This window comes from Pogona vitticeps, chromosome 14 (genome assembly GCF_051106095.1).
Source record: "Pogona vitticeps strain Pit_001003342236 chromosome 14, PviZW2.1, whole genome shotgun sequence".
Lineage (NCBI taxonomy): Eukaryota > Metazoa > Chordata > Lepidosauria > Squamata > Agamidae > Pogona > Pogona vitticeps.
In genome coordinates, this window is record NC_135796.1 from 18,130,616 (window position 1) to 18,146,151 (window position 15,536).

Sequence of the window (15,536 nt, forward strand, 5' to 3'; positions counted from 1 at the left end):
TAGAGCATATAGGCTAGAATACAGTTCGTTCTAAAGCCATTAAGTAACATCACCGGAGTTTCTTGCAGCCTCGGCCACCCCTGATGAGCTAACCAGGGGAAACCGGCAAAACTGGAATGTAAAGATCTCAAGACACTCAGACAAATTCAGCTGGCGGCAGTCATGGGACGAGGCAATGCTGAACTAAGAAATATACAAATGGCCTTCAGAAACTGTGTTAATTATTTTGTGATTCTATTTTTAAAAAGGGCCAATTGTCATAAAATTTGAGCAGTTTTCTTCTAAGCATTCACTGCTGTTTTATATATACTGTGTTTCCCCGAAAATAAGAAAGGGTCTTATATTAATCTTTGCTCCAAAAAACGCTTTAGGGCTTATTTTCAGGGGATTTTTTTTCATGTACAACAATCTATGTACATTTATTCAAATACAGTCATGTCATCATCTTCTGGTTGCTGCACAAAGGTGGGAAGTGGGGTTTCACTTAACTGGGGCTTATTTTTGGGGCAGGGCTTACATTACGAGCATCCTGAAAAACCCTACTAGGGCTTATTTTCAGGTTAGGTCTTATTTTCGGGGAAACAGTGTGTATTTGCATGCTTTAAGGGAGACACTGTCGCCCCGGAAAGCACCATATCCGACAGCCTCGGGCAGCCCAGCTCTTTGTTCAGTGACTTGCAGCAAAGGCTGCGTCCTCTTAAGCTTAAGACTGAGACATGCTTTGCAGCCTGTAAAAGGGGGAGAACGTGTGCCTAGGCCTCGGTTTTAAAAAGCCGCTCTGCAAGCTCTGGGTAGATGAGAGAACAGGTGAGACAAGGCAGTGCTCAGAAGGATGCTAGAACATAAGATGCAGGCACCCACACAGGTAGGCATAAAACATTCAGAAGGCAAATGGAGGAGAAGTAGCAGGCTGGAACGAACGTGACCAACCGTGTGTGGGAAGGCTTTAGCAACACTTGCTCAAGTCACTTTTTCAAACTGAGCACGATTACTCCCACATTCTAATAATATCAGCTTAGGTTTTGGATTTTAAGATGTTAATCACCTTTGGAGCCCATTTAATGGAGAGACAAGCGACAGACCTGCAAAATTTTTCTTTAAAAAAAAAATGAAATAACTCAACACACGTCTCCCGGGGAGATGGAAAGAAGGCTGTTCTCTTTCCCTCTGGCAAAACAGAAAACTCCACAGCAACAACAACAAGAAGAAGAAGCCCGGGTTCAATTGTTTCTATTTGGAGCAAATCCTAGAAACCGGACAAGCCACAAAGCTGGAAACTGCTGAGACACACACATTCCAGAGCTCATACACAAACCAGTCAGAGCATGAAGATGCTGCAACAATGTTTGAACTCCTTCAAATATTTCTGATCTTCTTTAACAGAAGCGGACAAACCTTCAGGGAATGGAGACTCTTTTCACATGGTTTGGCTCTGTGGCAACATGCCTGCATGTGCACACACGCACACGGTTTAATGAAAATCGTCTAAAAAGAAAAGGCTGGGAAGAATTAGTGCATGTGATTTCTTATGCTCTTATACCAGAAGGATACCTTGCAGTGCAAACTGCATTTGCATTGCACAGAATGCCAGTTGTTTGAACGTTTAAGACAAAATATAATAATAATAATAATAATAATAATAATAATAATAATAATAATAATAATAATAATAATAATAATAATAATAATAATAATAATAATAATAATAATAATAATAATAATAATAATAATACCTTTTAACATCACATTCTGTTCGGACGAAACTTCCTGGTGATGGTTGGAAACTACAGATCAGGGATGGTGAGTGCTTGGCATTCTGGAGGTTTTGAACTACGATCCCCACAATCCCTTTCCCACTTACTAGGGGCTTCTGGGAGCTGAAGTTCAAAACATCCGGAGGTCCAGTGGTTCTCCTCTAACTCCTGCTGGATGTGGACCGTGGAACAATATGGTTTAAAAAAAAAAACCCTCATGCCCTCTTATGTATTTTCCTACTAAATAAAGAAGACTTAATGCTTATTGTAACTCAAACAGGGGAAGAGAGGAAAGGTGTGGGATGATCATGCAAGCTGGAAGCCTCTTCTGAGAGATCAGATGTAAGGAGGGAATAACCCAGACACCTCACTGCAGCTGAACAGGAGAAGCAAAGGTTTGGTGGGTGAACGTGAGACAAACACGCCACCTGATTTCGAAGACACAAGACCTAAACATGGGGTTTAAATGTACCGAACGGTCAAACAGCTGAGCGATGCCTGTTAGGCAAGAGAGATGTAGATGTTAAAGAGTGTTGGGCTAGGACTCAGGGGGACCTGTGTTCAAATCTTCCTGCAGCCACAAACCTCAGGCCAGTTACCTTCTCTCACCCTGACCTACATCAGAGGATTGTTGTGAGAATAAAATGAGAATGGGAGAGCGTATATAATAATTGGAGTTCCTAAGAGGAAGGGCAGGATCGAAACGTAACGATTAAACAAATCAGTGTGTTCAGTTTGGTCATCTGTGGATACACATGCATGTGCTGCCTAATTACAACACTGGAGTCCTTCCCAGGAAAAGCTAGAATAAAGACTCTTTTCCTACTTACCTTTAGAAAACAGCAGAAAAACGTACTCTGCTTAACTGCAATAAGATTTTCAAGGTTGACTTTCTAACATTATAACAGCTGCTTACAAACAAACAAAACTTACAAAAATCTTCTTTATTAAACCTCTGTACACAAGCACTGGCATATGTACAGCAAGTTCAAATAAATGCCAATGTTATCAAAAACAAACGTGGCACTAAAAAAATTGACCCACATAAATTACTTATAAAACTCCTGAAAAAGGGTAGACACCATCCCTGATTTATTCCCATGCGATTGCCACCATTTCTCTTTCTTTTTTAAATGGAAGGAAAAGTGTTTTTAAAAGTTTATATGGTGTTTTTTTTTAAAAAAGCCAATGATAGTAACCTTATCTACAGAACAAACAGCTCAAGGCAGAAAGCACAGGCTTCAGGTACACAGCACAGAAAATGACCTCCACTTATTGCTGCTGCAGTAACGCACAAACCAAAACGGAGCCAGGAAAAAAAATTAACCCATTACCAGCAGAATGTCTTCAAAAGATACAACACAGGATGATAAATTCACTTAGGAACTCTTTCTTCTATGAATGGAAAACGTTTATCGTCAGCCAGCCTGTTACCGAAGTCAACGTGGAAGCCCTCCGCATTGGACTTCTCAAAAATAAATCACGTCAAGTTTAGGGTGGGCAAAGTTGATGCTTTTCTAAATTTCAGCTCTTCGCAGTTCTCTTATATAAAGTACGGAACAGCACTGCAAATGAATGAACGCAGCCGGAGTTTCTGTCGGGCAAATCTGTGCTGTGGAAGCCAGGCCATCAAAGAGAAGGCTTCTTGTTCTTCTGTTGGTTCCGGGGGGAGTTTTTCAGCACGCTTCTTATCCGGAGGTAAACTCCAGTTGACTCCGCCATATTTTCAAATTCGAAAGGTGTGATGCCTTCCGCAAACTTGCTCATATCAGGCACGGGGCTGGCGTTCTTGTAAGACGCGCTGACACCGGCAACCGCAGGAGGGTCGCTGTGGTGGATCCCGCTTCCTGAAGTCGAGGGGCAGTTCTCAGCGGTTCCTTCGGAAAGCACATAAGGGGGACCTCCCTCTTCGGTTAAGTCAACCAATTCACTGGCGGACGCCTGCAGAGGCTCGGGTTCTTCGGTTAAATCGATCAATTCATCCGCCGAGATCGGATTATCCTCAGACTCTGCTTTTCCTTTGGCCGTCTGCTCGCCGTTTCCAGGAAGTCCAAGTGCCGAGACCTCCAACTTCTTGCAAGCGACTTCCTCCAAAACCGCACACGACTCCACTCTGGCGGGTGAGGATGCCACCGAGTTCCCCGTCAAAGGCGTCCCCGCGGGAATGTCAGAGTCACTGTTGACACTATCCGCCTGCTCCAGAGCAGCCCAGATGAGGCGCTGCTGCTCCTCCAGTTCTTCCAAGGTCAGAGTATCTTCATCCATGGTAGAGGCCTCGGCTCTCAGGGCCGCCGAATCGCTGGAAGGGGTCAGCGGCGGAGTATCTCGGGGAAGCGGAGGGGGCGTACGTGCTGGAGGATGCGGAGGGGTGAAGCTGGGGGGCGTACATGGAGGGGTACCTCGTGGCAGCGGGGGAGGAGTCATGTTCTGCGGGGAGCCAGGGGGCAAGGGGGGTTGGAACTGGAAGCCATCATAACCTGAAGAACTCTGTGACATGTCTAGGTCTGAAACGAGGAGAAAAAAAATATGATCTTTTAGTGACTGTCTTGCTTCAGTTCCTATTAACCCCTGTTCTTCTTCAGAAAGAAGTGAGAGCTTTTTGATCTTTAGGGGTGGCTTTTTTAACGGCTGGGGCTCAGCTATTAAATGACCAAGCGGGACTGGAATTTTTGAAGACACAATTAACCAAATTAAAAAATGGGACAAAGACGGCAGACGACCTCATCCCGTTTTTTTTTAGTCTGATTGACCAAGTCTTCTGAAGAATGCCCCCAAAAATACTATGTGAGTTATGGATGTTACAGGTTGGTTAATTAGAGAATTATAACTGAAAAGGTATACCAGAATCCATCTCCATGTCTGCTACTGGTACATCGGCGCTGTTTCCTTTGTGTCTTTTTGAATGATGAGAGCTCTGGTGAGAAGATTGCCTCTTACTGCTGAACTTTGCCTGAACAAAGTTAAAAAAAAAAAAAGGAGAAAGTAAGAGCAGTCAGTGTATTTATGGAAAGAGCATTCATTCCGTGTGACCAGACTTGGAAAAGGGTAGTAACCCAAAACTACTCAGGATACCTTTCCTGAATTTCCATTTAAAAGCATATTATACTGCAACTTATATTCTGCTTTCTACCAGTCTGGCATCTACCCACGTCTTGCCAAATTTAATGTCTGCAATGTTCAGGAAAGGTTGGGCTGGGCAGGAATACTTTCGTTAAGTCAAACTGTCACCGTGCAGAGGACGTTTAAATATATTCACCGAATGGTAAGTGGAGAGATAGTGAGCGAAGATTTCTTTCTGCTGAGATGGCTGGAGAGGCACAGAACCAAACAATCTCCATTCCTGTAGCAAAAGAAATAGAGGACTGCCAGTAGGAAGAGGTGGTGCGAACAGATGCTTTAAAAAAAAATGACAGCGACTGACATTCAGCGTAATGTACATGGGAAGAGGGACCTATAGCCAAATGTTTCATTTAATACATGCATACTCTACCTTTCCAAAGGAACCTTCAGAATTTGGCTTATATAAAAATAACAATCAAGTTAAAAACAAAATATTCACATTTAAAAATAGAATTTTAAAAGCGAGCATGAAAATATCAAGCCATTAAAATCCCTTAAAGAGGAGTGGAATAAAAGTATTTTGGAGGAGCCTATGAGCAGGACCCTGTGCACCATTAGAGGGAGGGGAATTTGAAGTTGGAGGGGGTGGGTCTATCCATCTGCCAGCCTTTATGGCAGATCAGAGAGCAGGGCCTTTGAAGCTGGCATCATCCGTTAACACGTAGGCAGCAGATAGCACATGCAGGCAATTCTTCAAAATCAACTTCTAAAGAAGGTCCAGGTAAATAATACATACAAGAATCATGTAGGCTACCTGAGGCCTTTGGAGAAAAGAGAAACAGGTACACGAGCCTTTACTTACGTCAGTTACTCCACTTGGAGTGGATATGTTAAAACCTGGATAATTGATCAGCTTGGAGATGTCGTAAGTGACATGTCGATTCTGCTGGCAATACTCCTCCTCGTTGGGTTCATTCCCAGGTGATGCTATAGGAAAAACATACAGGAATGACAATAGTACTGATAACAGAAAACTTCACAATTTTAGTAGCCACATTTTCTTGCCTCTAGCCAGGGTCACCCTTTGGTGATAAAATGCACAAATTCTACGATTCATTTACAAGAACTGCAATCAATATTGTAAAAAAAAAGATCAAGAAAGGATGAGCCATTTCTCCATGTGGCATATCCAGAACTGGTAAATTGAACAGTCAACGTCTCAGCTCCTGAACGTGTCAGCAGGAAAAAGCACTAGCGAAAGCCTTATGATGTTTTAAACAGAGTGAAAAATCAACGAGATCTCAAGCAAGCAGCCCACAGAAAAACCAAACCAACATTATTCTATCTCCGATACAGCAAGGAATTGACAAATATTTGGTTGCTCTGGAAAATATCCAGCAGGGGAGGGTTTACTGGAAGGGCTGCAACAATTTGTAACACTGCTCTGCATTGGGTGGGAACCTTTTCAAAAGGTACCGTCAGAAGGTACCATCAACAGACCCTCTTTCCCTGGCTGCAGGGAGACACAAGGAATATCATGATCAAGGGAACCCTGAACCTCGCAACTCCTTCTACCTTTTCCATCATAAAGCGTTAGTCCAGATTTCTCCATTTCTGCCTCTTTCAGCCAGCCTGGGGGATACCCCAGCTGCCGCATGCGATAGATGAAGGGAGGAAGGGTATTTTCTGTCACCCCAAGGGCGTCCTGAAGCTCCTCACTGCAAAAAAGAAAAAAAAAAGTAAAAAATAAATCCTGTTGGAAAGTGAAGGAAATGGAAAACACCTCGAGGGCAATTTTGCCAGGTTGGAGTTTGCAAGCTGGTAAAAGACCTGGGCCATGCTGGAATCATTTTTGCCATAAATCTCCAGTTGTAATATATATTTGTGGTTCGTGACTGGTTAAGTGGCACATTCGTGGAGGGATCCAGAATTGTAAGCATTCTAGTGGATAGGTTTAGTATTGTAACACACAGCACTCTCGCTTGAAGCATCTGTTAACTCGAAAAAGATTTTCAATTTGTACAGAAGAGCACGAGAAACATGGGGCGTCCCTGTTTCTTATTCTCAGGCTCGCTTTGGGAAACCTGTTTACAGCAAGAGGTTTAATCTGTGTTGATACTGAAACCTCATAACTGAAGATTTCCCAGAATAATCCACTTTTATCTTACCCATAAACTTCAGATTGGCCATTTAGCTAAGAAAGGCACAGTATCTGCTTAGTGGGGGAAAAAAATAAATACCTAATTATTCCTGGTCTGAACCGTCCAAACCTCTCTTCAATTTCATCCGCATGATACCGCTGCTGGAAGTTTGGGTTGCCTGCTTCCCCACAAGCATCTAGAAATTGTTTTCTTTTTTCACTTATACGGGCCGCATTTCGTGGCTGAAATACAGTCGGAGGAAGAATTTTTTAAAAATCAAGATAATTTCACAGTGCCATTGATTAGGCCTCCACAAGACAACACTCTGCTCTTTTTCGCAAGCACTGCTGAGCCACTTTATAGACAAAAGACACTTTATATTTATATAAATAAATAAATTTATATTTATTATATCCATATGCTATGAGTCTGTTGGCCATACATGGGCTACATAGTAAGTACAATTTCTCTCCTTTTTCAAGACTGCACAATATTCTGACAAAATACCAGCCAGAATCCTGTTAGCTTTTGCGTAACATAAAGTTACACCTGAGTGAAATGCTCTGCCTTGGTGCAGTTAAGAGCTACTCCTTGCAGGACACTCAGTTATGCAAGCTTATCTGCTCAGAAGGATTTCTGCTATTGTTTTTGAAGCTTGGAAGACGTTAGCAAAATAAACCTCCACTAGACACAATTGTATGTGTCTTTTCTAAAACCCAACCCAACCGTTATAAATTAACTATCAATAATATACCGTATCTGACCATTCGTCCCGAGGACAGAAATGAAAAGACAGAGGAATCCTTACCTGTGAGCAATCTTTCATTTGGTGGTCTTCAGATCCACAATTGAAACAGTGGGCTTTTGGCCTGCTTTATAAAAATAATCAGTTTCTAATGCAAACATTTAACTTTAGCACAATTGAAAAACATAATTACATTTATCTGGGAAACATAAACAAATCTAGATAGTGGGAAAAACAGTTCCTCTAAATTATTCAACTTCAATTTTAAAATAAATAAACACTAATAATGAAACGACATTTTAGCAGAAGTTTGAAAATTTCTGTGATTATTATTAACAGGTTAATTCTTGTTTCTAGAAATGGAATTAAAATGTTGGGTCAATCTATTTTTATACTTTAATACTTTTCTAATGGGTTTGTCTAGTTAATCTCCTAGGCAAGCCAATGATTCCCCAGGCAAGCTAATAACTTCTTGCAGAAAAATAAAAAAACAAGTTTTTCCCCTCAAGAATTCTAACCATAAAGATGAAGCACTTGAGTTAGATCTAAACAGAGCTTATAAAGTTACTTTCTTGAGCTACATCACCCAGAATCTTCTTGCAAGTACTCCAAAGAAATATTATTTTCATTTCTGGAGTCTAAAACAGGGACAAACAAGTTAGGGAGGCTTAGGGCCAAACTTTCACCCCCGCGACCTGTAGCAGTCCTGCAAATGGCCCAAAACTGAAATAAGAAGCAGAAATGGCTTTTCAACCAGTTCTGCCCCACTTTCATAGCCTTGTAGGAAAGCTGGAGGGGGGGGGGAAACTAATACAAAGCTTATCTGCAACACATTTCAGTTTCTCTTTACATTTCTTACTTGTAAGTTTCAAAGAAATACAAACCTTTTTGTCTTTACTTGGATCTCTTGTCCATCTAGAGAAAGAATCTGCGTGAACACTTGCTGGTATCTTAGAATTCAATAAGGAATTGCCAAGGTAGGAAGCAGAGTGGATTTTTCGGGAGGGTGCGCGTACGCACATGATTTCCAATCCCAGCCACAAAGTATTTGATGCAAACTGTTATTACACAATATATACATTATTTTTTTTTTTTAAAGGATAAGATCAAAAAAAAAAAAAAAAAAAAGCATGACCGCGAGGCTCTTCTTGAAAGAGTGGTTTGGTGAAAACTGAAATCTCGCCCTCTCTTTCAAGGAGAGATTCACCTGCTTTTGGGGTTCTCCTTCCAAAAATGCAGTGGTAGTAGGGCACAGGAAAACCCAGAATTATTTTATCACCAAACAGATGTGCCCTTTAAACCTTTTTTTAAATTACAAATCCCAGAATCCCCAGGGTTCATACTGGCTGAGAGAGGCTGAACTGCAGTCCAAAAACATCTTGCAACACCACAACGATGAGGTGAAAATATTAAAAATGCACAGACTTGAGTCGAGTCTTGTTTTAATACGGATTGCATCGAAATAGCTGCGGCAGCAGAAGGGAATGACATTTTAACTAAATAGGATACTTGGGTATTTCCCATCCGTCTGTCAGCTGAGGGTTTTCATTTAATAGAGGCTGGCCCAGTTTATCAAGACAAAAATTGGCAAAATAGAGCACACTTCCTACAACCTGCGGGAAAGAGTCAAAAAGTGTCAGTATTTCATCAGACTGAAATAAAACATTTATTTTTCTTGAAATGTACTTAAATATTTCATGAATATCTCTTTTGATATAATTAAGTACATTAAAATATTTGCTCTCTGTTTAAGGATGTACACATAAAATCTAATGCTCTTTATTTTAAGATGTATACACCCAGACAAAAAGTTATAATATAACCCAAATTATAAGAGGCAATGAGAATGACATGCCTGTTTAACAATGGTGTCGACTAGTTCTTTAAAGCCATGTTAAGGAAGACACAAAACCTGAACGTATATTTCACAGAACAGGGAAGTTGACTTACACTGAAAGCTTCCTTGATTTTTTTGGATGGGTTTCCGCTTTCCACTTTACAATTTTCTTCCAATACAAAACTAGACGGCTAACGAAAAGAAAACAGGGTTGGTAAATAAAAATCCCTTTTGCCAAAAGGAACTCTACATGTGGTTCGTGTGGGCCAGTGACCACTTCCAATCTATTTTATCAAATTTAAGAAGACTCCAGAATAGAGTCAAAAACTTCCACTGCAATGCACGGTTCACTCAAACAACAACAACATATTTTAAAACACCTTTAAGCTTTCTGCACTGTTTCATTCGAAATAATATAATTTGTCTGAAGCACCACCAACAAGATATGACATTGCTGCAGGATTCTTTTTTACCAAGTTATCCATAAGAATAGTCACACATTCTTTCTAAGAACAAAAAGGGGTTTACATGCCTCTCTCTTCTTTTAATATTTTTTAACATGATATAATAAAGGTGTGCACGTTTGTCCTTTTAGACTACAATGCCCACAATTCCCAGGTGACAGCTAAATTGTTGGGACTTGTGGTCCAAAAACACAAAGCTTTGCAACTTAATGTCATTTATTTCACCCAATAACAAAGGTCACTAAAGGCGAACTATCGCACTGGTTAACAGTACCTGCCAAGAAAAAAAAGTGAAACATGCTTTAAAATTGCTGCATTGATATAGAAATACCTGCGGCTTGACATTGAAGGAGATTTTGTCAGATTCAGCTCTCTGTTGCTCCTCGTATCTTTGAACTAAACTAGATATAAACTCCTCTATTTCTTGATGATATTGCCTAGACAGGAGATTATAAGAATAGATAACATATAAGTGGCCCTGTCTGTTTTTAAACTCTGTTATTTGCTCTCAAGTTAGAACTGGCATATGCCAACCCTCACAGCCCTTGCAAAGTAACTGAGATATTTTAAGGAATGGGTTTTTTTTTTACCAACTCTACCCAAACCTCCATCTGGTAGGTTCCCATAGCAAGATGAGGATTCAAATCCACACTTTCCTAAGACCTAATCCGTCACTAAATACACTACATGACACAGCTACATGAAGGGGGAAAAGTCTCTCTCTCACACACGGCTTGCATGCATCATTCAAGCTGAGCAGTTCATGCTACACGGCTCTCTTGCAGAAGAAATAATCTGGAGATCAAGCTTCCAAAGACAAAAGGGGTAAAGAGACTGGTTTGCATGGCACTGCAGAAATTAAAATCTACATTTATGCCGTGCACCGTTTGCTTTTTCTCACAAACAGTAAGCTTTAAGGCCATGCGTTTCCTCTTTGATCTCCACTGCAAGAAACCTGACCAGGGAATTTCAGGAGTCCAAAACACCAGAAGGACCCAAGGTGGGAATCTATTGGAAGAACCATCGTCCTTCTTTCCACGTGTGAAAAAGTGAGTTGCGAGATGGGCTTTTTCAGAGCCTAGGCGGGGCTGGGGAGGTTACTCAGCACAGAGGTCCACCAGTAAAGCGAGATATTGCTCTATCTGCTCTCAGCAGGGCACTGCCCACAGTTTCAGTTTCCTTCAGCTTTGAGGAACACCAAGCCTTTACGCAACCAAGATTGTTAAGGGCAGCTCACTTAACAATTACAAAGCATGAGCTGTTCCCCCTTTTTAAGGCCCAGGACAGCAAACTGGGAACATATATTTTATTATATTTTTAACTGTAAAGGCCTTCTTCCTTTTACTTTGGCCCACCCAGAGTGTCCAGTTCTTTTTAGAAAAAAATATATAACAAAAATATGGCCATGAGTTCCTGCAGAAGGCCCACAATAGATTTATGGACCTTGAGTAGCCAAATTGAAGCTCTACATTCTAGAATACATTCATTCATTCATTCATTCATTCATTCATTCATTCATTCATTCATTCATCCATTCATTCATTCATCTTCATAGCCAAATATTTAGAACAGTTAGACCAAGGTAACACAAGAAACATACTTACTTAGATATGGTGTTGTTCATAAACAAAATCTGTAATAAAGGCCCCTCAATTTTAGAGTCGTCTACTGTAAGCCCACTAAAAAAGGAAGCGATAAACTTATCTTAACAGTAGGAAGTAATTCAGTCAACTTGACTGTGATTGGAAACACTATAACCAATTTATCTGAAATAATAACATTTTTCCCTTCCTTTCCCCTCCCCCCCAACAGGTCTTTTTTTGTCATTATACAGAAGTGTACAACTTGATGGTTGGACAGTGTCATCGAAGTGACCAACATGAATTTGACCAAACTCCAGGAGGCAGTGGAAGACAGGAGGGCCTGGCGTGCTCTGGTCCATGGGGTCACGAAGAGTCGGACACGACTTAACGACTAAACAACAACACAGCTTGATACACTATATCAACCTAAAATATACTTGCCAATATTCATAAAAATTCTGTAACTATGAACAGTTTATTATCCCCTATACTTCTATTTCGTGACAAGTAATTAACTAGTTATCTTCACAGTTACATATTTTAAAAAACCACCAAGATGATTCCTGTGGTCCATTCTACACGCAGAAGGATATTCCCTAGTCCCTTGCATGCCTGTCAATGCTTTTCTAAACAATTAATGAAAATGAGCAGAACGGACAAATATAAAGTGTATTCCGCTACACACCTATATATAAGACAGCAAATAATTTTTCAAAAGGAAAAGACTTCTATGGAGGCAGAACAGCCACATTGGGGCATGTCCCAGTGTCTAAAGCAAAGTTGCTCTATAGCTCTCTCAACTACTGCTGCCAGGCTGAAAAAAAAGGACTAAAGTTCTTACAGAGAGCCAAGGCATCTATACATACCTTGGTCGACTCAGCATGTTCAATTTTCTTTTGAGTTCGCGATGTAAATTATTTGTTAAGGAATTTCAAGTCATGCTATAGCTTTAGAATAAACGCAACGACTAAGGGTCTGGATCTGTCTTCACGACCAGTAATACTACTAACAAGTCTCCCACATTTCTGAATGACAATTCCATCCTCCTTCACCACTGCCTATGTTGACTGAAGTTTCCATCCACCATACCTGACGGGTTGAATATTTCCCACTCCTCCTGCGGGTATTGCAGATCTTTTACAAGAAGTGAAAGTGATGGGACAGGTGTAAAAGTGCAAGAGGGAACACTCCCATACACCACCTTGATATAATCATCTTAATAATCATCTCAGAACTGCGGAACTGGAAGAGACCCTATGGATCAAGTCCAGCCCCTGTAGATCCTTGAAGAAAGGGCTATGTAAAAAAAATTCATCTTTCACAACACCTCATGGACCAACCTCACACTAAGAAAGGTTTCAATTTCCTCTAGGTAAGAAACACTCGCTCAGCACTCCCTAAACAGCCACAGGGCCCGTGTCCTGGAGTAACTATCCCCCAGGAGGAAGAACCAGCTACATTTCACATAATTCTTCTGAAGAAGTAAATACAAAACATATTCGCTTGGAAGCAGTAAATACAAAGTAAGTAAAGAAGTACGTCACAGAGTTTTCTCTCTCTCTCCTCCTATTCATACACTGCAGGCAAAAGGAGCGACCAGGAGCCTAAGCGTTCACCGACCAGACCTCTCACCTTTTCACCAAATGAGAAAGAGATGCCCTAACAAATCCATTTGAAGGCCAAAGACTTCCTCTGCGAGAAAAGCGCCTTCGTATTATTGCCCGCTCTGGTGGGTTTTATGTTTTTCTAATCGTTTCGTAGCCTTTGTTATCGATCTTTCCCGCTTGTCGTGGACCGTCCAGAAGAGTATACATCACACTAAAAGAGGGGGTGGTGGTGGTCAGTATATAAAGCTAAGTGAGTAAGTAAATCAGTTAAGTCAAATAAAATAAAAATTCTGCCTTTTTGATGGACCCTGCCGCCTGACGACCAAGAATGGATTTAGGGAATAGGAGAAGGAGTTAGGCTAAGAGGAACCGAAGGCGCCTTGACTTTCCCCTTCAAAGCTTGATAAACCTCCAGGCTAAAAAGGGCTCCTTCCATATAATAATAAACATACAATTTCTATCCATCTATGTGAAATAATACTAATCTTTTTAAAGTCCCCCAACCCCCTCTTCCCGGGCGTTATGGACCGAAGAAGACCAAGCGGAGGAAGGAGTGAAACCTCCCTCAGGGAGGACAACCGGGAAGGAAGGGGAGGCCCGTCTCCGCGCCTCGAAACGCTGCACCTGTTGAACTCCTGCCTCATTTGGGGGTTCTTTCTCCTCAAAACTGTGAGGGGAAGGAGAGGGGGGGGAAGGCTGCTTTTCGGCGACCAAGGGAGCCTGACTGCTCAGGCCCTCAGGCTGCCCCCCCAACCCCGGTCAGGATATTCTCGGCCTGCAAGGCGCGGACTTCCTCCTCGCAGCCCCTCAGCCTCTGGCGGAGCTCCTCGGTGGCCTCGTCGAAGCGGAGGTGGAGCGGGGCCCCGGTTGCTGCTGCTGCTGCTGCCGTTGCCGCCGCCTCCTCGTCGTCATCGTCGTCCGCCTCCAGCTGCTCGAACAGCTCGCGGTCCCCGAAGTCCACCTCGGCCGCCATCTTAGGCCCGGGAGAGGGAAAGGGAGGCGGCGGGGCCGCTTCAGGGCCCCGGAGGAGGAGAAACTGCCGCTTAACGGGCGCCCGGCGAGGAGGCCGCCAAAAAGCCTCCCTTCGGAAAGAAACTAGGCCCCGGAGGTCGAGCTCGGCCTTCGCTTCCTCCGTGGCCCTTCAGAGGGGGTGAGGACTACCGCTCCCAGCATGCCCCGGGGCGAAGGCCCGTCAAGCGCCTATAGCCCGGCGGGGTACTTCCCTGCCGGGGGTTGTAGTTCAACCTGCGCATCGGGAAGGGGGGCGCGCGCGGTGCACGGTGGGAGCCGGACAGGATGTCCGGCCTGCGCACTTCCGGGGAGAAGGATGCATGGCGGGAAGCGTAGTTCGGGCGGGGCAAAGAGGCTCCCTTGGTTTTCTGCGCAACTGGAAACAAGGAAAAGGGGCCATTGCGTGGTTTTGTGGTGCCGTCAGAATATAAACCGGGAAAGAAACCAAGGTCTGTCTAAGCCAAAGCAAAAGGGGGGGGGATTTTAAAAACCGATCTCACGAGTTTTTGTGGAGTAAAATAGGGATAATACATGAAGTGGCCACGGTCCCTTATTTAAGACTTCCAACACTGAGGGATTACAGGAGATTCTGCACTCCCAGTGTCTGAAAAAGTGGATCTGGAGCCATGAAAGCTTGCATTGAAAAAAATGCTAGCCTTCATTTCTGCTCCCGTTCTCACCTTCATTTTTGCCAAAAAAAACAAAGGGGTTTCAGAGTGCTTGTTTCAGCAACAAAACACCATGTATTGCGGCACTCCTACATCTACCAAATCTGTTGTATAGTGAGCTGTATGGGATGGCAATCTATTTTTCCCAACCGTGTCTTATGTCCAAACTGATTGTCATTTAGCAGTTCCCGCTGAAAGTAACCCAAGAAAATACCCATATTTGCTTTGTCACAAACACAGCAGTCTTACATAAGTGTTGTCAAGCTACAGAGTTTTTGCAATTTCTATTCTGTTTGTATTTCGGAGAACAAACTTAGCCAGAAGATTTTTTGACAAACTGTGGTACACCTGGCAGAACATACTTGTACTGTATAGCACTGAGAAGTGGGAGATTGAATGCTTGTACCGCTACTAGAAAAATGAGATCAGACATGTATCTGTGTTTAAAATCTCTATTTTCAAATGTGTATGCCACCATCAACCTTCAACCCATAGGCATAGATCAAATATTTATTTTCATCCAGAGATAAACTGATAGGAAGTTAGTGTTGAGATCAAGTCTAATCCATTCAATAAGTTTCCTTGATTTGGGGACAGCTGTTGGATTAGCCTACCATGTTGACACCTCATAGATGCCAATTTTTATTAAGGCCAACCTCTCTCTTG

The 15,536-nt window shown here is 42.3% G+C and overlaps 1 protein-coding gene across 2 annotated transcripts; it reads right to left on the reverse strand.

Moving 5' to 3' along the window:
- Nucleotides 1-2,683: 2,683 nt before the first annotated feature.
- On the reverse strand, nucleotides 2,684-14,301 carry ZCCHC8 (zinc finger CCHC-type containing 8). Of its 2 annotated transcripts, none has more exons than XM_078381803.1 (14): nucleotides 13,958-14,301; nucleotides 12,451-12,491; nucleotides 11,606-11,680; nucleotides 10,333-10,438; nucleotides 9,651-9,728; nucleotides 9,210-9,313; nucleotides 8,585-8,650; nucleotides 7,764-7,824; nucleotides 7,055-7,197; nucleotides 6,390-6,532; nucleotides 5,677-5,801; nucleotides 5,011-5,094; nucleotides 4,596-4,704; nucleotides 2,684-4,258 (listed from the first exon to the last, which is right to left on the reverse strand). In XM_078381803.1, exons 1-14 carry the CDS (start codon nucleotides 14,162-14,164, stop codon nucleotides 3,384-3,386), a joined length of 2,217 nt encoding a protein of 738 aa, XP_078237929.1. In that variant the 5' UTR covers nucleotides 14,165-14,301; the 3' UTR covers nucleotides 2,684-3,383. The 2 variants fall into 2 exon arrangements, with proteins under 2 accessions (XP_078237929.1, XP_078237928.1); XM_078381802.1 differs by having other exon boundaries at nucleotides 7,764-7,827.
- Nucleotides 14,302-15,536: the final 1,235 nt, after the last annotated feature.